At 40.7% G+C, this 23,372-nt stretch overlaps 1 protein-coding gene across 5 annotated transcripts in view; it reads left to right on the top strand.

Moving 5' to 3' along the window:
• The window catches only part of SPICE1 (spindle and centriole associated protein 1), a 28,448-nt gene continuing 5,076 nt past the window's right edge, over positions 1 to 23,372 (top strand). The window contains exons 1-16 of one of the 5 annotated variants that reach the window (XM_020789537.3): positions 1 to 232; positions 1,903 to 1,950; positions 3,181 to 3,327; positions 5,268 to 5,370; positions 6,961 to 7,082; positions 7,557 to 7,651; positions 9,341 to 9,483; positions 9,685 to 9,819; positions 12,319 to 12,584; positions 13,501 to 13,632; positions 14,113 to 14,257; positions 15,665 to 15,874; positions 16,956 to 17,353; positions 21,325 to 21,517; positions 21,734 to 21,836; positions 23,176 to 23,252. In XM_020789537.3, coding sequence (XP_020645196.3) covers positions 137 to 232; positions 1,903 to 1,950; positions 3,181 to 3,327; positions 5,268 to 5,370; positions 6,961 to 7,082; positions 7,557 to 7,651; positions 9,341 to 9,483; positions 9,685 to 9,819; positions 12,319 to 12,584; positions 13,501 to 13,632; positions 14,113 to 14,257; positions 15,665 to 15,874; positions 16,956 to 17,353; positions 21,325 to 21,517; positions 21,734 to 21,836; positions 23,176 to 23,252 — 2,413 coding nt within the window. In that variant the 5' untranslated portion in view covers positions 1 to 136. The remainder of the gene's footprint in view (positions 233 to 1,902; positions 1,951 to 3,180; positions 3,328 to 5,267; positions 5,371 to 6,960; positions 7,083 to 7,556; positions 7,652 to 9,340; positions 9,484 to 9,684; positions 9,820 to 12,318; positions 12,585 to 13,500; positions 13,633 to 14,112; positions 14,258 to 15,664; positions 15,875 to 16,955; positions 17,354 to 21,324; positions 21,518 to 21,733; positions 21,837 to 23,175; positions 23,253 to 23,372) is intronic. The other 4 variants (XM_072991712.2, XM_020789535.3, XM_078386740.1 and 1 more) reach the window with 4 other exon arrangements.

Consider the following 23,372-nt stretch of genomic DNA (forward strand, 5'->3'; position numbering starts at 1 on the left):
GAGAAGGGCGGCCCCCAGGCCGCGTCGGCGGCAGTTTTGAGCCGCGCTCGCTTTACGGCTTGCCGGGTGTCGCGGCGAGCGAGGTCTCTGTCGCCGAGGCTGGGCTGGGGTGGGTCGGTGCTTACTGTATTTTAGCATGTCCCTGTGGAGAGTAAGCCGCTTCCCGACAGGAACCGGGAGGAAACCGCCCAAGGCCAGAAGGAAAAAAACACCCGCGAAGCAAGAGTGGGATGTAAGTGCCCGGGGCCGTGAAGGGGATCGCGACCCTTTTTCCCTACCCGGCGCTTCATTAACCCGGAATCCTAAAAAATAATAATAATAATAATAATTGCCTTTTCGCTGATTCTGGCCTCATAAATGCGGGTTGAGAAGGCCGGTTCCCTGCTCACACCTGGAGATTTGGACGAGAGACGGTCGACAGCTATTACCATGGTCTGGACTGAGCAGACAAACCTGTTCGGGGGAAGTCGGAGGCTCACAAGGCACAGATTAAGCTTTCCAATCCCACCCTCCTCTTTTCATATGGAAGCTGACCATATAAAAGAAGGTGGAGGAGAGGGATAGCGGGCAGGCCCCCATCGGTAGCTTGTACCAGGCCGCCCCCCCCCGTAAAAACTCAGAAATAAGTTTTGTTTACTTCGTAGTCATGCCATCTACTAGAAACCATTGAGGAGTGAATGTGTTTTAATTAAAGAGGAAGCTATCCAGCTGTTATGTAGTAGGGCTGTCATCATTTATCTTTCTTGGTTCAGATTTAAAGGAAATATATCCTCTCCTTGTAAAATTTCTGGTAATTTTGAAGCAATATAAAATGGTGTGGTTTTTTTGAGGAAGGGGAACCCTTTTCAATTTTTCCGTTTCCCCCCCCCCCCCAGCCCTTCCCATCTCTAGTAATAAGTCTTCCTTGCAGAGGGTTTCCGGGTAAAATGCTGGTGCGACCCAGGGTGATATTATTTCCTGGTCAAAGCAAATGCTGTCATGGAAGTGAATGACAACTTTTCAAGATGCAGAAATCCTTGTAACATTAAAAAAAATCAGATTGTGGTCTGGTGTTTGTTTGTTTTTTTAGATGTAGTTTTCAAGTGTAGCCCTGGAGCTCCAGTGTTAAGTATGCTTTTTAAGATGTACGAGAGCAAGATTTGTTTCAGAGTGAACGAGCATTGTGAAAGTGTTTCCAAAGAATTTGGAAAAACTACCTTATTCAGGATTTGGCAAGCAAGAGCTGTTATTTAGCCTTTTCAGAATGGTCTGTTGAAGATAAGAAATAAAGATATCTGTGAAGAAGGAGGAGACCTGGTGATGTGCAGTTCTAACACTTCATAATTTCCAGCTGTTCTTTTAAAAATGCAGTCCTTCCCAGGTACTGCATACACTCTCTTGAACTCAGCGGGACCTCTGTAGGATAAAACTGTAAATCAAATTGAGCATTTTCATAACAAGAGTTTGCCTGCATGGTGTAATCTAATATTTGCCTTTCTAATGACCTGATGGAAATATCTTACAAAGAACCACCATCATTTGAAAATGCTTTCTTTGTTCTTTTGAAACACAGGCAGGAAATATGTTTTCTTGCTTTGCAGTACTGTCTGGGGTATATGGGAGTTGTCCAAAACATTTGGAACATTAATAGGTGCAGTGCTACCATGAAGCCTCTTGTTTTATTTTATTTTATTTGTGTGTGTGTGTGTGTGTGGTCCATATGACTCTGGAACTGCCAAAGTTTTCTGCTGACTTTACTGGAGCTGCTCAACTCTGTGGCCATCCCTGCTGCACGATATTGTTTTGTCGTGTAAATTATTAACTGTACTGGGATAATGGAAGACAGACGGAACAATGTTGAAGACATATCTTTGCTGTACTTTGTTTCGCTGTTTAATCCTTATGTTCTGTTTTTTTTTCCAGAGCACTATTCATGATCTTACCGTACATCGTGCAACTCCTGAGGATATTGTAAGCTGCAAATATATCTAGAGATATATATATTAAAGCGGTTTGGGTTTCTCAGCCATGAAAGTAGCTGAACTGTTATTTTAAAATGGATCTGCTCCAATCACGTATAATATGGAGGGTGGGGTCCAAGAACCTGTACCTTCATTGTGGCCAACATATATCTGTCCGTAGAACTTTTCTCCTGTTGGAATTTGGCTAAGGAGAAGAATAGGGACAAAGACAAACTTTGATAAGGTAAGCTGTAGGTATGTTGGGGTTATAGTAGCCCCTGTCTCTTTTGCCAAAATTGGAAAGCCACTCCTTTCTGCTTTGCTTTAGGGTGCAGCTACATTGATAAATAATGGAGAAAAAGCCCTGGGATTGGAACAAACTGATTTGCATTATTTTCTGTTGACTACATAAAGTAAAAGTCAATGTTTATCACCTGGAGTTTCCCCCCTACAATCCATTGTATTTTCTTTCACTGCTGGGACTTTTCCTTTTTTGAAATCAAATGATGTCATGTTGGTTCAGGCATTATGTCTGCTTTTGAAGATGAGGAGGAGTGTATTTTATTTCAAGCCATTCCAGCTGGCTTCAGCAGCAGTGAGCGAGACAGGGCAGCAAAGAAACTGGCTGCCATTGGTATCCTCTCTTCCCCTCACCTAGTGCCTCGGTCTGCTTTCATCAGGAGGCACAGTTAGAGCAGAGAAGCCTTAAAACCCTCCCTTCTCTTTCAGTCTCCTCCTTTTTGTCGGCTGGCCAGCTGCCATAGCGCTGGATTAGCAAATCTTCAGAAGAAGAAAAAAAAGGAAGAAAGAAATGGAACGGGAAGGGAAGATGAAAGCAGACTGAGGCACCAGGTGTGTTTTCTAGGACGGGACTCCACTTCATCTCATGGATACCATTGGCCATGCAATCTTAATCCATTTTATCTGTTTATCACAGAGAGACATGGAGTCCCATTTGAGAGTGTGAATCAAGTAAACAGGGTTGTAAAGTAGCATGAGTTGTTACAGATTGCTAGAGTATAACCTAGAGGGTGAAAGAGTGCTCCAGCACAGAGTATTGTAGTTATAGAAGCCTCAGAAATAAGTTTTGTATACTTCGTAGTCATGACATCTATAGAAACCATTGAGGAGTGAATGTGTTTTAATTAAAGAGGAAGCTATCCAGCTGTCATGTAGTAGGCTATCATCATTTATCTTTCTTGGTTCAGATTTAAAAGAAATATCTCCTCTCCCTGTCCAGGCTCTAAGACATGAAAGGCACAAGTCAAAGAACAAAGCTCTTGTACACTTGGAACTGCAAGAAAAAGCACTAAAGAGTAAATGGAAGAAGCAGAGGCTGAGAGCTCCAGAATCTCTGGAAAAAAAGAAACTGGCTTTGATGAAAGAAGTAAGAGTTAGCGTACAGATTTCCTGCAATTGTCACAGTTGACAAGGGCCAGAATTCTGTTTTATTTTGGAATAGGTGAAATGCTGATTAATAAGATGGCCATGTACCTGGTTTTCTGGTGTTCATGAGACCAGGTTGCAACTGATACATGCATTATGGCTTATGTGATTTCACATACTGTGGACTAAAATTGCTATAGGATTCTGGCCGTTGTCTCTCAGAATGTACCGTGTGTGTTCCTGTACACTGCAGTCTTGATTTAGGCAACTGGTTGACTACAGAATCAAACTAAAGGACACAAGCTTCTTCCACAGCTGTGCCTTTCTATGTGGCTACAGTGCAAGGCTGCATGTTAATCACATGTTTTTTTTTCTGTTCCTAGAATTGTTTCAGGCTTATTTAGCTGGTCTGAAAGCAAGTGGTGAAAAGATGCAGTGAGGGGAGCATGCTTGCCCCATCCCTCCATCATTACTCAGCAGGGAGTCTGAAGAGGGAAGGTTGTTGTGTCCATGTCGGGTCTTGGGGAACATGCAGAAATAGAGACCCCTGCCCTCTCTTTGGAATTTGGCTTTTGCATGATTGAGGCAAAGAGAGGGGCAGGACTGGCATGTTTTCTTCATTGCATGTGGTCTTCAGACAGTTTCAGGTAGTTACAGAAGTACTGACTGGAACTTACATGACCATACATCTAAATTAAAAAAAATACTGAAATAAATTACAGTGGTGCCTCGCAAGACAATTGCCTCGCAAGACGATTAATCCGCAGGCTGATTGTTTTTTGCGATCACTGTTGCGCTTTGCAAGATGTTTTCTGTGGACGATTTTCGCAAGATGATTATTTTTCCCCATTGGAACGCATTAAATAGATTTCAGTGCATTCCAATGGGGAACCTCGTTTCGCAAGACGATGTTTTTGCAAGACAGCGTTTTTCGCGGAACGAATTAACATTGTCTTGCTAGGCACCACTGTACTTGTAATGGGATCTAGAGAAAATGTTGCAGCATGGATTTCACATTTCCATTCAGTTGACGATGCCTTCCATAATCCTTCTTTCCCTCCTACCTTGTTTTTTGGTCCCATCTCCCTGTCAGTTTCCTGTAGGCACTGCATGCTCAGTTCTTGTTTTGAGTTTCTCCCTTTGCTCTCTAAGGGTTTTTTTTAAAACTTCTGCGACCCTTGGAGTTCCCTCAAGTCTCTTGCTATGTCCCTCCTATGTATTACAATAATCCTGTGCCATCAAGTCGACTCTAACTTATGGCAACACTTTTCAGGATTTTCCCCCCTCCCTTGCTCCTCAAGATGACTCAAGGTGGCTGAAAATGTTAAAAACATATAAAACTGAAAGAGGGGAGGGAATGAAAAGCAAACAAACAGCAAAATAAAAGAGCAGGCCAACTCTTAGGCACCCGGTTACTGAGATCAAGCCTGCCTGAAGAGAAAAGTCTTTGCTTGCCTAGGGGAGGCCAGTTTGGTCTCCTGTGGGAGGGAGTTCAGTAGCTTGGGAGCAGCAGCGGAAAAGGCCCTCTCTCATGTCCTTATCAAATGTACGTTTGAGGGTGGTGTGACAGAAAGGCTGCCCCTGATGATTTTTAAACCTGAGGAGGCTCATACATGGACATACATGGCTTGGACCCGAGTAGTTTAGGGCTTTATAATGCTTTGAATTGTGCCGGCAAACAAATTATCAGCTGGTGGAGGTATTGTAACAGGGGAAGTATGAGCTCCGGTTAACGATCTGGCTGTAGTGTTTTGAAGCCAATGAAGTTTCTGAACACCTTTAAAGGCAGCATAGCAGAGAACATGTTACGGTAATGGGATGTAACTAGTAAGTGCTTATATTAATATATATTATGTATAAGAGTGGCAGGGTTCTGTTTTGGGGAGAAGACATAAGAGGATTTGAGACACAAGGTGCCTGTTTCTCGTCATTCCTTTCTAGATTATGTCTGATCAGTACCAGCTGCAGGATGTCCTGGAGAGGTCCGATCAGGCCCTGGCTGTTGTGAAAGACCTGTTTGGAGATGCCCCTCACCGACAGTTAGGTGAATTTTATTAGCTGAAATGTGACTTCATATTAATCCAGTTGTTCTTCTTTAGCAGTTGTAGGAAATCAGCCATGAAAGTTACAGATCAGCAATGCATGTTCCATGTTTCCTAATGTGTTAATACAAAGAAGATAGCCACAGCTATGCTCCTAATCTTGCTGTGATATATGTGAGGGGGCTACTTAAAGGCTATTGCAGAGATTACTGTTAAAGTAAATTGATATTTGTGGAAGACATATTGTTCCCATGTGGCTCAGAATATCTTCCCTCCAGCATCATAACTGTCTACACTAGTAGTGTATTAGAAACACTGAATCACCATTTTAGCTGATAAATTTTATAAAACCACTTTCAAATGAAGGTTTAAAAACAAATCTGGTGGAGGTGGTGCAGAAATAGAACAATAATAAGAGTTTTATGAAAAAGGTCTCTGTGTACACAAAAAGAATCTAGGTATGGTTTTCACTAAAAGATGCCCAAATATCAGGATAGGGATCTTGTGCTGTTGACACCTGTCTGCCGTGTATTCATATCTTGAAAGAGGTCCTGTATCCACTGATGAATGGAAGGTGGGCATTTGTTCTTCCAGTCTTGCAGTAGCAACCATTTAGATACCATAATGGCATGGAGAATCCATTGCCTTCGACTCTTGGTTAATTTCCATGGGACAGGGAGATAATTTAGCAAAATATTTACATCTAGAAAATTCAAAGGTTGCTCCAGCACAGAATTAAAATGGATTGCAGTATTAACCAGAAAGGGAGTATGACTAGTTATAACCAAAGTGTGTGTTTAAGAAATGCAGTTTAATGATTGCACTGCCATCAATTAGCAGGATTACTCACAACTGTTTTGGAAGTAATTTTTGTGTCCAATATATATGGAACATAATTTTCTGCTGAATAAACTACCACTTTAAATTCCTAGATAATAGTGAGCATAGAAATAGACAAAATAGGTCAATCCAATTCTTATTTCATATTTGCCTCCAGCCTTGGATATCATACTTATTGACTAGCATTCAAAGATTATAAATAAATGTTAATGCTTTTCTCCCCTGTGCTGATTCAATCAATATACCAGTATTCAAAACCAGGAGAAATGCTGAAGCAATCTAAACTGCAGAGTATAGATATCAATAAATTCTGTAACTAAGTACTGTTATTCAACAGGATTGAGAAAACTTTACCCAGCCTTCAGTTTAGAAAATTAAAGAGATTCATCACCCTAGCAAGTCAATTGATCCAAAGTAAAAAAATGCCACTATCCATTCATACCTTTCCACTAAAATGGCTTATTCCGAATGTTCAATTCTCGGTTGTCCCATAAGATTAATTTAGCAAGAGAAAATGGATCAAATTGTAATCATTGTAATATTATACACTGGCAATTGTTGAAATATAATAGTGTTTCTGTGAAAGGCAACACAGAGATCCCTGTAAACAGTGTGTTTCTTTGGCAGTGAGATAGAAATAGCGCATTTCTGATACAGTGGAACAAAATCAATTTCTGTACTCTTCCTAGTGGCTTAGAAGCCCTCATTTCTTTTGCTAATTTTTATGTAAAATTTTGCTCCCCATCTCCAAGGTTTTCCAAATGTGACAGTAGCTCCTGATTATGATGTGGAATCGTCTCAAGGCCCCATCATACAAAAGTGTGATCCCCCTACACAGCTCTCCATTCTTAGTGAGTCTGTCATGGATCCCCAGGTAATACACTAAAAGCAACAGGACACGGACACGTCCCTCTCTGCAGCTCAGTTCTGGGCATTAGACTATCTTGTTCAGCAGTCTGTTTTCTACAGTCTTTACAATCATGCCACATGTCAATCCTACTGTGGAAATGTGGTTCTGAAATGCCAGCGCATGTGCTGTTTGAGAGGAGACACATGCAGATGAAATGACCTCCAGCATAAATGTGTATTGTAATTCTTTCACAAGACTTTCAAGTGCCTTGATTATTTTCAGACTCAATGGAAGAAGATGCTCTAAGTAATTCTGAATCATTTATTTTCTTTTGCATGGTGTAAAATCTATTCAGTGCGTTCCTTAAATGTGTGTGTCGCAGTTATGCTTTCTATTGACCCAGGGTGACTGTCAGCCTGGGAAGTATATCTATGCAAAATATATTGGTGTAAAGTATACCCATACAATGTTTGAAATATTGTATCTCTTTCCTGGAAGGCTCTTAATGAAGCAGAAGAATGCCCTTCTGTGTGCAAGACTAATGGTGAGAATGGGGTGCATTTGAAATTCAGATCCAACATTGACACCAAGAGGTTAGTGTGCATCTCTGTCTCACAAAACCTGCTTAAGAACCTAAGCACAAAAAGCAGGCAGTGAAAGCAGTTGAAGGATATCTGCTGCAGTATTTTGTTTAAGTGGCCCTTGGTAAAGACCTTCCCCCACTGGATGATATGATTGACCTGAAGCGTGTTAACAGGCCTTTAGGGTTTAAAAATGATTTTGGAGAGGTTACAGAAATCAGAAATAAAATAGACTGTGAGCTGGTGGGAAGATTTAAGAATTGACAGATCTACAGTATTGTGTTCTGACTAGAACCTCTTGGTCCATCACCCAGATTCAGATGCAAAATAATGGTTGACATGGGTGGCCAAACAGGAAAACTTAAGGAACAAATACCCCTCTGAGCACTAGAAGCCCAGGAACTTGTGAACCATGCTGGGACCAAGCCCACAGATCCTTTCAAGTAAAATGTTGTGCTTGGTTTTCCTAGAAGAATTCTTTCTCAGCAGCCAAATTTAGGCAAAAAAAGTCTTGTTCTTGGTATAGTATATTAATATAGTTAGGTGTCTTAAAATCTCTATGGATCTATTGCAAATCACTCAGTGATCATACAATAGATGCTTATCTTCTTACTGGTCACCACTGGTCTGGCACAAAAAGAATAAGGAATGTAAGTTATTTCAGGCTGTAAAGTATAAGGAGAGAAGAGCCAAGAATTGCTGGACTCTGGGCAGAGTTAATGGAGTGAAATGTCTGTTCTCTCTTGAAATGTTGTTGTCATTGTGTCCCACACTGTCCAGCAGCAGGTAATGACAGTGTTAAAACAGCAGCAATAAAATACTCATTTAATAACATCAATGTATAAATAAGAATGTATTCGTTTCTAAATCAACAGCAAGATTCAGTATAGTGGCAACTGAATATTCATAAATATCAGGATGAGCAGAAGAGCCTTAGCCTGTTCCTGAAATGTTAGTAAAGTTGGCACCAAGCATACCTTGTGGACGAGGATATTCCAGAGTTGGAGCACCACAACAGAGGAAGCACCAGAATGTGGGGCACTCTGGCTGATCTTAAAAAATGGCTGTAATTGATGCTATGTAAATATATTCACAGAGGCCACTTTGGCCTCCTATGATAAAGCAGGATTGAAGAATATCTACACAGAGATAGAACTCTGTATAATATCCGGGCCCTTTCCAGGCACAATTCAGTGTGCTGATTTTAACCTATAGAGCCCTAAACGTCTTGGCTCTAAGCTATGTCAAGGATCGCACCTCCCTTCATGAGCCTGCCCAGATTTTAAGATCACCAGAGGAAGCCTTTCTCTCCGTTCCACCACCCTCGCAGGTGTGCTGGGTGGGTGGGAAACACAAGAGAGGGCCTTCTTTGTCGCTGCTCTGAATCTCCCTCCCATCTTTGGCTCATCTTTGTTCTTCGACCAGCAGACAAATGCCTTTCTCTTCAGACAGGCTTTTCCTTACTGACTATTTAGGAGACAATAAATGGGATAGTTTATATTTTGTTGCTTCTAAATCTGTTTTTCATAATGCTTTTACTGAACATTTTTAAAATGTTATTACCGGTAATTCGTTAACATTTGAAGAATTTACTGTTTTTAATTATGTAAGCTGCCTTGGGTCCTTTTTTAGGAGAAGGGAAGGTAGAAATACAGTAGTTTGAATAAATAAAAATAAAAATTGTGTGATGTTGGTTCTTAGGATGCTTCACCTGCTGAATGAAGAAAATTCTGTGGACAATTGCGAAAAAGAGCCTTCTAAACAACATGTAACTATTGTGTCATCACATGAAGGAAATGTACTTTTGACTCCAGCAGCAGTTTATCACTCACTGGGAGGTGCAGGTTCAGTTTATTTACTTTTTTCAAAATAAAACACTTGAAAATAAAATAGTAACTGATGGGGATTGCTATGACAGAAAGGATGATTGGCAGTGCAGCCATTTTCTAATTTGAGCAAAGCATGCCACTTTTTAAAATTATGTATTGGGGTGTTTTAGCCTAATTTAAAACACAGAATTTGAATCATTTTAAAAATTCCTTTAGCTCTTAATGCAACGAATGCAGTCAAGAAAGTTCATTCAAGACTTGAGAATGAAGAGCAGACTCCAGGTGCTACATATATTGTACAGCAGATACTGAATGCCAAAGTAAAGAAGCAAAAACAAACATCAACAAAAGGTACAATTTTAAAATGCCTGCCTCCCTTTCAATTTTCAGAAAGGTGTATTGGCTTTCTCCGCTGTTTAATTTGGGGAAGTTTTAGTTCTCGCTATGGTAGTGAACCTGTTGTGCTGCGTATAAGGACTAATGAGCTGAATAAACCTACATATAGCAGAAATCCTTGAATACTGAAAGTTAATGTGCTCCTGCTTAGTCAACCTAGCGGTTCGAAAGCATGCAAAAATGAAAGTAGATAAATAGGTACCACTTCGGTGGGAAGGTAACAGCGTTCCGTGTCTAAGTCGCACTGGCCATGTGACCACGGAAGATTGTCTTCGGACAAAACGCTGGCTCTGTGGCTTGGAAACGGGGATGAGCACCGCCCCCTAGAGTCAAACACGACTGGACAAAAATTGTCAAGGGGAACTTTTACCTTTTAGTCAAAAGGCAGATCAAGGAATAGGGATACCGCCTGTGTTGAATGGGGTTATACTCCCTGTGAAAACACAGGTGCATAGCTTAGAGGTGCTCCTGGAGTCACCTCTGAGCCTGGATGCCCAGGTTTTGGCGGTGGCCAGGAGTGCCTTTGCACAATTAAAAGTAGTGTGCCAGGTGTTCCTGTTCCTGATCTGGCCACAGTGAAACAAACTAGTTACATTCCGCTGGATTACTATAATGTGATCTACATGGGGCTACATTTGCAAAGTGTTCAGAAACTTCAGGGGGTCCAAATGCTACATCTTAATTGTTAAATAGGGCAGATTACAGAGATCACGCCCCCCTCTGGTTACAGCAGCTCCATTGGCTGCCGATCTGTTTCTGGGTGCAATTCGAAGTGCTGGTTTTAACCTATAAAGCCCTGAACGGCTTGGGTCCAAGCTGTCTCAAGATTGCATCTTCCTTTTTGAGCTTAAGATAATCAGAGAAGGCCTTTCTCACAGTCCTATCAGCCTCATGGGTGCGCTTGGTGGGGACACAGAGAGGGCCTTCTCTTTCTCCGCTCCCAGAATCAGGAACTCCTTCCCACAGAAGGCCAGGCTGGTCCCATTTTTGTTGCCTTTCTGCAAGCAGATGAAGACCTTGGTCTTCAGGTAGGGTTTCTCTTAGTGACCGACTGTCTAAGAGGGATTTTAGAATAGGATGGTTTGTATTTTGTTGTCGTTTTAAAAATCTGTTTTAGTAAAGCTTTTATCTTAACATTTTAAATATTCTTTTAAAATATTTGAATAATGTACTGCTTTTAAGCTTTCAGATATGTTCACAAATAAAATGTATCCCGCCTTGGATTCTTTTTTTAGGAGAAAGGCAGGATAAAAATATTTTACATAGATAAAATAATGTTATAAAGAAGTAGTTTGCAGCACAGCCTTCTCTCTGACATGCTGCATTTGGTAACCAGAGAATTTCTATCCATTAAGGTCAAATGTACAACACTTGAACAGCACTATTAAACTTTATAACACTGTTTGGCAGTTTGAGTCTCTGGTCCATTACACTGAAATTTATCCCTGAAAGGGTTAATTTTAATGTGAGACCAGATAACCTTATGAATCATATCAGTGCCTATCTGGGTATCAAGATGTAATTTTTTTCATTGTTTAGCTACTTCATCCCTTATCAGAGGATAAGACTAGGCCATTGTTTCAGTCATAGTGAAGTAAGCCCATCTCTAGAGAGACACATCTTATTCATTCTGCTTTTTCCCATGTGGAAAATTATTTCTGGGAAACATCGGCTTGTCTACTTCTACAAGCTTTATTCATCTGCATTGCTTCTGTGTTCCATATAGATAAAAAGAAAGAGAAAAATATTGAAAAAAATGTAACCTGGAAGTTGCAGACACACTTAGTTCAGTTATACATAAATCCAGTCATGCAGTCACTTATGAGAAATTGCAGTTGTAAATGCACCTATCCTTGAATCTAAGAAAGGAAAGCCAAGTTGGAGAAGCTTTGGGTGGGACTCTTCATTGAGTTGAAAAAGCACATTGGTCTTGTTTGAATATTAAACCATGACGCCTAGCCATCTCCCAGATTATATGCTGGCAGTCAGAATTTAAGTGTATAGAATACAAGGGAGGGGGAATTAATGTCTTAAAGAGCCGGCGTGTTGTGGTGGATAGAGCATTGCACTAGAATTTGGGAGATCCTTGCTTGGCCACAGAAGCTGTTAGGTTTGCCATGAATCAGCAGTGACTTGATGGCCCATAAGAACAACAGTGTTTGACAACCACTTGGATTACAGATGTTGTCTTAGTTTCAGCCAACACAAAAAGAAGTTGAAGGCTGAAGGGCCAAGAAAAGCATAGATGCATGCATATTAAGGAAGCACAAAACACAAAGCTGTAGATGTTTACTGTCAAAATTACAGTACCTTAACCTATTTTTTCTTTGTGTTGGGATATATGAGTGGATTTTTCTTACTATATCTCTTAAACTGCAATTTTTTTGCTCTATAACTGATCATTTGGTTTGACGTGGATGTTACTGTTGACTTCTGTCATGCTTTCCTTCTCAGTAAAGAAAAAGCAAATCTCACAGACACCCACTGGAGAGAAGAAGATTAATCTGAGCACTGCAGCTGCTTCCTCTAATCTCCCAAATGGCAACAGAACGAGCCTAGAGGTTTTGAACCAAATGATAGAGGATATGGAGCATGAAATGGAAGAGTACGAGAGGTGGATGGGATATGAAATCCACCAAACACGCAGGAGTCAAGGGGTCTCTGGATTTACTCCCTCACTGGTGAATGCTTTGTGTCGGATGCTGTGCTATTTGAAGGAGGTGGGAAAATACTGTGAATCCCTGTTAGTTGCAATACATGTTTTAAGCTGTTCTGTCTTTCCTTACACAGTTGTAGGAGTTCAGCACTCTTTCTTTAGGTTGCTTTCTGTTGATGTGAAGACATTTGGATTACTTCATTTTATGATTTAAATTCAATTGCACTGTTAACCTTGCTATCTAAGTACACGTGCAATGATCAAATGCAGAATTGTTTCAAGAAACTCTTTTCTCACCATTGTACAGTTGCAAATTCTGTTGGCTAGAGTGGACTGAGTTCTGCTTGGGAGAGAGGGAGAGCGCAAGCATGCCACAATCCATGCTTCTTTTCATTGCTTCTTGGGATACACCATGTGTTTAGGATGTGTTGAACCTTTATTGTTGATTTGGAGTAGCTCCTACTGAAAAAAACAAACCTATAACTGTTCATTACACTGCTTGTGACTGTCCTTAGTACAAGACATGTGTATTTTGATGTTCCTTTGTCCACAGGATGGTGGCTCTGCTATTAGATGGGTGGGATAGATGGATAGATGGATAGATTAGCTATCTAGCTAGCTAGCAGACTTATATTTACACCAGGTATCATTTATGATCAGTGCCATGAGACCAAGAAGCTTAATTCCAGAAGAGCAATATTAGTCTGTAGTAGCAAAAACAACAAAGAGTGTTATAACACCTTAAGGACTAACAAAGTTTATTGCAGCACTTATTCAAGCATAGTGCTTGAAGCACTGTGGGGCGGTATATAATCAGCACACTTTGCTTTTTGCTTTGCTTTTTTTGCATTAGCTTTCAAGGATTGAGCAGTTCTGTTGAACTTAAAAAGTCTGTGGATTTTTGTTAGCTTGTGTTTTCATAATAAGACTTCATTGTCACAGTAATGCCTACTTCTTCCTCTTCCTCCTGTGCTCAAAAGAGCGAGACAAGAGTACGTCAAGAAGTGTTGAACAGGAAGAAACTTGAGGAGGAAATAAGTGAACATAGGGCCCTCATTGATGCTCTAACTGCCGAAGTCCTCCTGATGAGAGAGGAAAACCTTGTTATGCAGGTATTGCCCTGAATCACTTGATCCATACTGGAAATTTAATGCATATATTTAGTTACCTTGTTTAATAATGTATTATATTTCCAAGCAACGTAGTTTGAATCATTCTGTAGAGCAGACTGGGGGCTAAAGGATTTCAGCAAGGGTTTGTGGTCAACTTCATTAGCAAGAAGATTTTTACGCCATTTTCCACCTGATCTCTACAAGGATTCAGTTTGTCAATGTTATGGCACATTATATGGCACTTCCTTGGTTCCAGCTCCACAATTCGTGTGACTGGGAACTTTGAAAATGTTCCGTACATTACATTGTATGACCTTCACAATAGTACAAAAGGAGCAAACATATATTGAATGGACTACTACTAGATCTAGCGAAAGCAGAAACAGAAGCTTGAAAGTATCTTTCATTTTACATGTTTGCCAGTTGTCAGCTGATAAGAATGCTGATCTCAAGTATATTCTTATTCCTTCTGTCTTCAAGAATCAAATCCAGCAATGTCTAGTTGCACAAAAGAAGCAGCCACCTGCCTGTGCGCTGAAAGAGCTTTCTATTGCCGATTCAGACAGGATGACAAATCCAAGGGGAACTGGGGATTCTTCAGTCAGGGGTCCAGAATCCACTCAAGGTAGGAGTCTTTCCCTGAACACAAGCAGTCTTTGATAATCTGAGCGATTGGCAGAGTGTTGGTAGCTGCTGGAGTGCTGTGGGATATCAGACTTCATGTCTGGCAGTAAATTGATGTAGGTACTTCAAAAGATCGTGCTACAATTTTGCTGTGATTGGGGATTGTCCAACACTGACAAATGTACTTTGAAAATCAAACCAAGCACAGTGGCCTTATTCTGATGTTATATTCCCTGCCCCCAGGTAGTGTGCTGATTTTGCACTCAAACATTGCCCCACCCACTGTTTACAGTGAAGGTTTTCTTTGCATTCACCAGTAGCTTTGGGAAAAACAACAGCTGGGAGCTGCCCCTGGGGAACCAACACAAGTCCCCAGTCAGTATTGGAAGCCTAATGAGGGCCCCACCAGTTCGTTTCATTCCCAATTAAAGTGCCAATGCCAAGTAGGCTTTTAAACATAGTAGTATGGCATTAAGAGGAAGGATGCATTCAGTGTTGTATCTGAATGTTTCTCATGTTCCTCTGTATAAAAGAGGTCTGTATGTTATTCACCATAGCCTAGGTGATCTTGCTGCTTGTCTCCTACCTCCATTTTAGTAACTTTGTCCAAAGAAGCAGGCAATACACCAAAATCCTCAAATAAAACTGGTTTATTGTCTAACATGTCATCATCGTCATTTGCATCTTGTTTATTCATTTCAAAATTCAATAGTAGATCATAAGTCTTAACCTTATTAAAACCAGGTAATTCTTCATGATAATGGTGAACAAGTGGTAACTTCTTGGGCCCACTTTGGTTTAGCGTCCAGTATCTTTGGTGTCCTGTCTATCAATCTTAACTCTGGGGAAGGTCAACCGAGCCCTCTTGAGGCTCCCCCTTTGCCAAGCCAGGAATTTGCCTCTGAAGGGGCTGGGCCCACGGGATCTCCCTGGGTTTGCTGTATATCTTTGTCGTTCTCTTCTCTGCTCCTCCCTTTTTACCCATGCTCTATATTCTTTCCTCTATTTTCTCTCCTCAATCTCACCCCAGTATGGTGGCTTCCTGTATACCTGTCGTTTCCATTCTTTCTCTGCGTACTCACCGGGTACTAGAAATTCCACCCACTCTCCTGTCCAAGGGTCCTCCTGAATTTTCTCCACTGAGTTCTTTTCCTCCTCTCTGTTCTCTTTTCCCCAACATGCTTCTGCCTCTCCCCTTTCTCTTCCCCCTTTTTATCTTTTCCCGCCTGATTGGCGCCTTCTTCTGTCTCTTTCCCTATCTCTAGTTGTCTTAACCCCCTTTCAATAACTGCTGTCTCGTCGTCTTCTGTCTTTGTCTGAGAGACGGATGGTACACTCTTCTGGATACTGCTGAGGTGACTCCCTATCTCACACAGTATCAATTCTCTTCTTTGTTTTCTCTTACCAGTAAAACCCCTCTCAAACAGCGTTGGACTGAAGACAGATATGTATGAATTCTTACAAGTGGATCTTTCCTGTGACCATCCAGAGTTGCTAAATCCTCCAGATAAAAACCTTCCAGTCCCTTTGGTATCCCCTTGTCTGTTCCAGCCTGCCATCTTGTTATCTCCACCACAGCAAAGTAGCAGCCAGGACTTGCCTCTTCTTCCTCAGAATGGTAAGAAGGCCACCTTGACTGCATGACACTATTTGAGCCTGTTTTAAAGAACTCTCCACTCTTCTTGTGGACAAGTCTTTCTGCGCCTGCTTATAGAATGGTTTCATGTAATATCTCGGCACATTGGTCAGTATGGATATTGACCGATTCTATAGGGTCAGTTCTTATGGCAAGCCTTGGCTGATCCTTATCGTAGAATACATTCTGCTTCAACCTAACCAGCCAGTGTGACTCAGGGCATTTTTCTCCTTTCCCACCATGTTGGAGGCATTACGTTGAATTTAAAAAGGAACAAACTGGTCTCACCTTAACTAAATAAGGAAACAACAACAAAAAAGAAGTTTCCTTTGCATTTCTCATAATGCTCATCATTTCCCAATTTTCTGTAAGCATACACTGCCCCTTTATCTGCTGGTTTAAATGCAGTAGTGTATCCTGCACTTTTTCCATAGTCAGGTTATGCTATACAGAAGCCTGAACTTTTTCAGTGTTTTCTATTTACTTTCCTTATTACCAAATCTTCAAACATTGGGTCTTCAGAACTGCAGAAGAAATAGATTTAATGTTGTTTGCAATGTAAGAAACTGTTTTCTTTCCTCAAGCAGATAATTTTGGTGGGCAAATGAACAAAGAAAACTGTATTTGAGTAAAATTAATTTTCAGTATAGGAAGCAAGCACTTATGCTTTGCCATACTGATTACTGTACATTGTTAGATGGGAGTGGCGTTTGGGGGAGGAATTGTAGGGCTTCATGTTTTATTCTATACATCGTCCAGAGTAGTGTGCATTCATTAAATATAAGTAAATAAATAGCCATATTTTAAGATTGAGTCTGTGGTTTGACATTTCCAGAAAGTGACCTGTGGTTCTGAGTTTAAGATAAACGTGCCTTTTAGTCTAAAAGGTCTATGCATATAGTTGACGTTGGGGTGGGGGTGGGCTGGAATTTGAAAATGCATCATTTAGACTTGTTAGCAGACATATTAATTCTGTATTCAGATTCTGGGATGGAATTAAAAAATGAGAATCGGCTCTTCAGTAGGGGTTGTAATATGCTCAGAAACATTCATCTTTCCACAGAGTCCCTGGGGAAGGAACCAGATGGAGAGCAGAGACCATCTGCCTCACACATACCATTCACAGCGCAGGAAGAGAGCAGTCCTCCCATGCAAAGAGATGGGGTTCCTGTCCCAGACAAACCTTTACAGAGTTCTCTTTGCTCCAATGGGCAACCTGTAGTAAGGAATTTTCCTGCAGCACAGAGAGGAAGCTTTGGTGACTTTCCAGAGAGATTCTTCCCTGCCGCAAACTTAATGTGTACAAGGAATGATGACCTTCAGGGGCATATAGCTGAATTTACTTTCCAAAACTCAGCTATTAAATCTCAGCTAAGAAAATTGAGGCACTGCCATCAGGAAACAAGCAGTAGTTTACAGCAGCCAGTCACAATGCAGGATGGAGCAAAGGTAGAGGGACAGGTAAGAACTGAAGAGCATATTCTTAAGAAACATTTAATGTGCGAGTTGCACTCTGTGTTCTCGCCATTTGTGAAAAACAGCAGTGTGTGTGTGTGTGTGTTTGCACATATGTGCTTACATATGCGTATCTATCTACTTCGTATGAAAAATAATTTTCTCCTTTAGTTACATGCTAGTTTGTGAGTGTCAAGGGGCTCAACATGCAGGTCATGAATGCAGCAGAGCACAAGAAATTCTGCATGTAGGACATCCACAGCTGCATTTAGGATGTGGTGCATGTATCAAAGCAACCAACATGAATTTGATCCAACTCCAGGAGGCAGTGGAAGACAGGAGGGCCTGGCGTGCTCTGGTCCATGGGGTCACGAAGAGTCGGACACGACTAAACGACGACGCATGAATTCCTGTGATCACAGTTGGATGTTTGTGTATAATAGCTAAGCCAAATGGGATTTGCCTTTTGTGGTACCAGCCACAGATGTAAACCATGGAATTGTAGTCCCATTTCCACAAAAATGGCATAATAGCCTTGTGAATCTTAAGTAATTCCCTTGGAGGGGGAGGTTTGTTACTTCAAAACAGTTTTAGGGAAACTGTTTTCAAACTATATTACCCTAGTAAGTTATTTTTGGCCTAGATTTACCAGCTTCTGATTTCTAGTAGCCATGATTTCTTAAATCTAAATATCTCTTTCATTGGGCCAACATCTTCTGTACAAGTATTAAAACAACATCCTGCTCTGTTTTCTTTCTAACTTTAGCTTGGCATTAACTTCTGTATCCAAGATATGTTCTGTAACCTTGGCATTTGAAGTTAGTCTGTTGCATCTGTTTGAATTTACGCTGAGATGTCTGCTCTAGCACCTTTCCCAAGGGTACCAGAATGATTGCAGCATCTAAGAAATCAATACAAAGTCTCCAGTCAATGAGTTTACTCAAATCAAAATTCGCTACTCAGTTTTCTTTCCTTCTCATTTCTTGACTGTAATGGTTGCTCTGTACTCTTTTCCTTGCTTCTGGGTTCCAGTCCTATAGTTGCTGAGACCTCAGCCTATTTTTCAGTGCTTTCTACGTCTGTAATAATAGGTGTGGAATTTTATTTTTTGACCAGATTAACAAGGTTCCCTTCTTTTGAAGACACTGGCTTGCAAAAACATTTTAACAGCTCTGTACCCTTTAGCAAATGAAAAAGCTAAAAGCATGCTGCTTATATTCCACCCCATAGTGCTTAAAACACTATCTGGGCAGCTTACAAGTTTATTATGCACGGTACACATTGCCCCCCCCCAGCAAACTGGGTACTCATTTTACTGATCTCTGTAGGAAGGAGGGCTGAGTGAACCTTGAGCCAGCTAGAACCCCAGGTCACGAGCACAGTTTGGGCTGAAGTACAGCAGTTTAGCCACAGCACCACAAGGAATGGAATATTCCATGACATCATAACAGGTCAGCAGTTGATGTTAAAAGGTTTCACTACCACAGGGAACAGTGTAGAATTGCCCTTTTTGCAGCTGGACAATAGCTTGGCTTGTGACTGACCACAATCTTGGGCTTTCTTTATACAGCATCTGTGACTAGTTAAAGAGAGGAAGATAAAAGGAGGAGATTGATCAGGAAGATGACAAGGGCCCAGTGCATTTCAAGTCAACAGATTAATCTTCAGTGGGATAAATAGACTGATAGACATAGGATGAGGGCATGTTGTGACATATTAGCGAGTGAGCAGATTTGAAAAGGCCAGAGCTGAGTGGTTCATGGGATTCAAATGAAGCGTTTTGCTGAGAGTCGAAAAATTCAATACTGGACTTCCTCTCCCAGTACCAACTTTGAGAATCTTAGTATGGAATAGATGACATACTAAACACAAGCTCTCCATTAGTACAGTGGCCAAAAACTTGCTGTGAAATACTGTGCATGTAAGGCTAATGGTGCAAGATTTTTTTTTGCATTTTGCCAGCTGTTTGTCATCTGGCAACCCAGCGCAGAACCATTTGTCCACCCACAGCAAGATTACAAACATGGCTTGCACAGTTTTCTGCTTGTACTTCCAGCCAGTGTGTTAAGTCCAGTTTATAAACGCCTGAACAATATTAAAGCAAGATAAGAGGCAGATAAAAAAAACAGTTTTCAGAGGGAAGTTGGAAGGCAGTATGAAGGCAATCCCTGGAAGCTCGCATTAAAATATAACAGTCTTTAATGTGCCACAGGTTTTTTGTCTAAAGGAAAGGGGCCCCAAGAGAAAAACAAGTGCCGTATTCCTGACCTAAGTGCTGGTCGCTGCAGTTCATTTATGAGATGAGTGACACCTCCCGAGAACTTTTTTAAAGCCTAGGCCTATCTTATAGTAGGCCTGTTTTTACTTAATATTTTAAAGTCCGAAAGCCTAAAACTAGTTTTACATAAAACTGTTGAAGACAAGCTGGATTGCTTTCCATACAGTTTTACCCTGTTTATGTGCAAAGCTGAAAGTTACTCTCTACTGTAAGAGTCGCCATATTAACCAATAATATCAAATAAATCAGCTTTCAATTGACAAACTCACAGAACAAATATATGTGTCTCTGTACCTGTCCCGGTAATGTGTTTTTGTTTTGTTTGTTTGTTTGAAAAATGGTATCCTTTTGTAGGTTCTGCTAAGCCTCGTGAGTCATTCTGCTGGCATAATATATACAGTGGACCCTCGACTTACAGACGGCTCGACTTACAGACTTTTCGAGTTACAGACTTCTCTGGCTGCATAATTTAGATTCGACTTGCAGCCAGAGAATCGACTTACAGACCAGAAAAAAACCAAAATGGAATAAAAATAGAATAAAAACCACTGGTTATGGGATTAATCGGTTTTCAGTGCATTGTAGGTCAATGGAGATTCGACTTACAGACTTTTCAACTTGCAGCCACCATTCCAATACGGATTAATTCCTTAAGTAGAGGGTCCACTGTACTAGCATGACCTCTGTCTCCTATAGCTTTATTACTTCTGTTGGTGTACTTGTGCCCTCTTTCTTGACTTGGTATAGTATTTCCCCTGTCTTTTCCTGAAGTTTAACATGTATCTCTCTCTTCCTCTTATTATTGTTACTCTTAAGAAAATCAAGAAAAATGTAATATATAGTTTTAATATATAAAAATGTTTTAATATATAGATATTCACATACATACACACACATATATATATACATGTATCTAGGTCCATGTGTGCACGCACACAGAGAGAGAGAGGGAGACTTGGCTGAACCAGCTTTTCAGAGCAACTGATTGAACTCCCTTTATACTTTCTGTTATCAGGTGATGTGCAAGACAGTTTGAACAGTTGCTCAATGGCAGTGTTGTTCAGTTGTCCACGATGAAGAGCCTTTCTCAAATGTACTGGATCCTTCTAAATTGTTTGTCATGCACCTTTCAAGTCCTTTCTCTTAGTTTCCTAAACCACTGTATTCCCTTCCTTCCATCTGTGGCTCTAATTAGTTTCCCCTTTCATATTGTTTATTTCCAATGCCATCATTTATTTTGCAATTTTCTTTTGTTTTCTGTTACTCTATCCCATGAGATAAACCATCATATATTTTGGATCCTATTTTGTATTTTATTCATTGCCAGTTAGAATAACATTATTCTTGTTCCCTTTTAACTGATGTCTCTTACATCATTTAATTTCTCTCTTTCCACTTCAAGGAGCAGTTTCTTATGCAATAGTGTATTCAGTGCATTTATTAAATTCCATGTGGATTGTATCCAGCACGTTATCTCTTGTCTCAAACTAGTACTGTAATGTTGGATGAAAATTTATGATTGGATATCTTCAGTTTTCCTTGTGTTGCTCTTCCATAAAGTTAAAATTATTATAGAGAGAAAGGATCATAGTTGGGCAAGGGGTGAGGCTTCTGTGGAGCTAAGTTCAATAACAAAATAAATGTAAAACTCACTTCCTTTATAAGGTGGTTCTAACCACAAGCTTGAATGCTTGTTTAGGGAAATGGACAAGCCATAAACAGACTGAAAGAGTTACCAAAGAGCCTGGATGAACGAATAGCTGAGCTGAGTCGCCAAAGTGCAGAAGCACGTGGCAAACTGTTGCTGCTGACCAATCAGCAGAAGTTACCCACCTTCGTCTCTGTGTCTCCACCTGTTTCACCAATTCCATCAACCCCTGTGAACGTCATTGGTATGTGTCCAGTATTGAGAGTGTCTCCTAATATCAACTGTTGAGAGTACCATGGATTATGCAGTTGAAAGCAGCAGACTTCATTTCACAGAACCTTTTTAAAATTTTAGCTGCTTTTTCATTTAGTACATGTTGAAAGTGGTTTTTCATCATTATGTCATGCAGACATTTTCCAGTAATTCAGTAATTGGAGATTGGTCTTCCTGTCCTTTTTAGAAAACGGAAGGAGGACAATTGAAGTGTCTGTTCCAGTAGCAGAAACTCTGGATAACTCTGAAAAAGATACTGGTTTTCCTGCCAGTGAAAACAGTGCAAGAAGGTAAAATTCTTACAGATCCTTTTCAACTTCTGTTTTGTAGTCTGAGAGTTTGAATGCAGTTTCCGGTGCGTTATCATAGATCTAAAGCATATAGTCAAAAGGCTGGTTCTCAGTCATGCAGACAGGTTCATTCACGTGAATCTTTGATAAAGAAAGATCTGACTTTTCTTTAAACTTATTGCAGTATAAGCTGTTTCCTCATTTTAAGCAGATAACAATAGAGGTGTAAAAGTAAATAAGAGTTTTACTGAGGCAGGCAAAAGCTCTGCTGAATCCAGTGTTGTGCCAATAGCAACCTTTAAGAGGCACTTATACAAGGAATCCCACATTTCAAGGAATCCCATGTTCTCATTGACCATTTGGCTACCTCGGCTTTATTTATGTGTAGATAGTTTCATTTGTGTGCATGCTACTTTACAAAATGAGAAGCAAATAAGCAGCTGACAGACAAACCAGCAGGTTCTTTCCCTGAGTAAGTTACTTTTGTTTTTAAATCTCTTTGGTGAGGAATTATGTGCATAATTGTTGGCAGAAGAGGAGACACACAGATCTTGATTCCTCCCAGTTTTAGCCAATCCATAGGCTCCATTCGAGGTTTCTGAATATGGCGTCTGAGTGCAGTCACAAAAAATTGGTGACAGTGATGAGTAGTAATGTGGGAGAGTAGGGGGATGATAAATGTGTAATGCTGAAATTCATGATGTATAGCCAAATGGAGTACAGTCAACAGCCTCCTTGAGTCACTAAGCTCACAAAGTTTCTTCATAGATCATTTCCATGGCTAGATAGCTCATGAGGAAGGAAAAAGCACTGGAGTTCTCAAAGAGATTGCCTGAGGCTTAGGGATGGAATTTCAAGTGGGCAGTGGTGTTTGATGCTTGTATTGTAGACAGCTTTTTGCTGCCACATCCCCTCTTCTACTTCACTGATGGGACAGAGGCAGCCCATTCTGTCTGTCAGCCAAGGCAACACCCCTGCTTCCACCAGAATCTCTAGAAAGCCTCAACAACAACAACTCTGTCTATGTCTCATCACTAGGCAGTAGTGAATGGCTTCATCCATAGTAACTTCGGGCTGACAGTAGCTTCTACTAGCTGCTCCAGCACCAATGCACTCTGCTCCAGCATACATATCCCAGCTCTTTCTTTTCTTCTCAGTACATTCCAAGACAGGGAGAGCTTTCGGGAAGGCTGTTCTGTCTGATTCCCATGTTTAAGAGTTGATTGGTTGCCCGTACCAAATCAACACTCAGTTCTTTATGGGTAGGGTATGCATGAATGATACCCACAGCTAATCCATGTATTTCTTTCTCCTCATCCTCCATGGCTCTGTGATCCAGAGGGGCCAGCCACCAAGCAACAGTCGTCGAAGATATCAGAGAGAATAGAGAGAATAGAAGGAAACAGGATCCAATAGGTATGTACCAAATTCTTTCCATTTGGAATGCAAGTATGTATGTGTGTGTGTGAAAGTTTGTATTGAGGAAGGCAAAGAGCACTGAGCTATCCTGCCTTTTTAATTTTTATTCATTTATTT

This window comes from Pogona vitticeps, chromosome 2 (assembly GCF_051106095.1).
Source record: "Pogona vitticeps strain Pit_001003342236 chromosome 2, PviZW2.1, whole genome shotgun sequence".
In the NCBI taxonomy this organism is placed as follows: domain Eukaryota; kingdom Metazoa; phylum Chordata; class Lepidosauria; order Squamata; family Agamidae; genus Pogona; species Pogona vitticeps.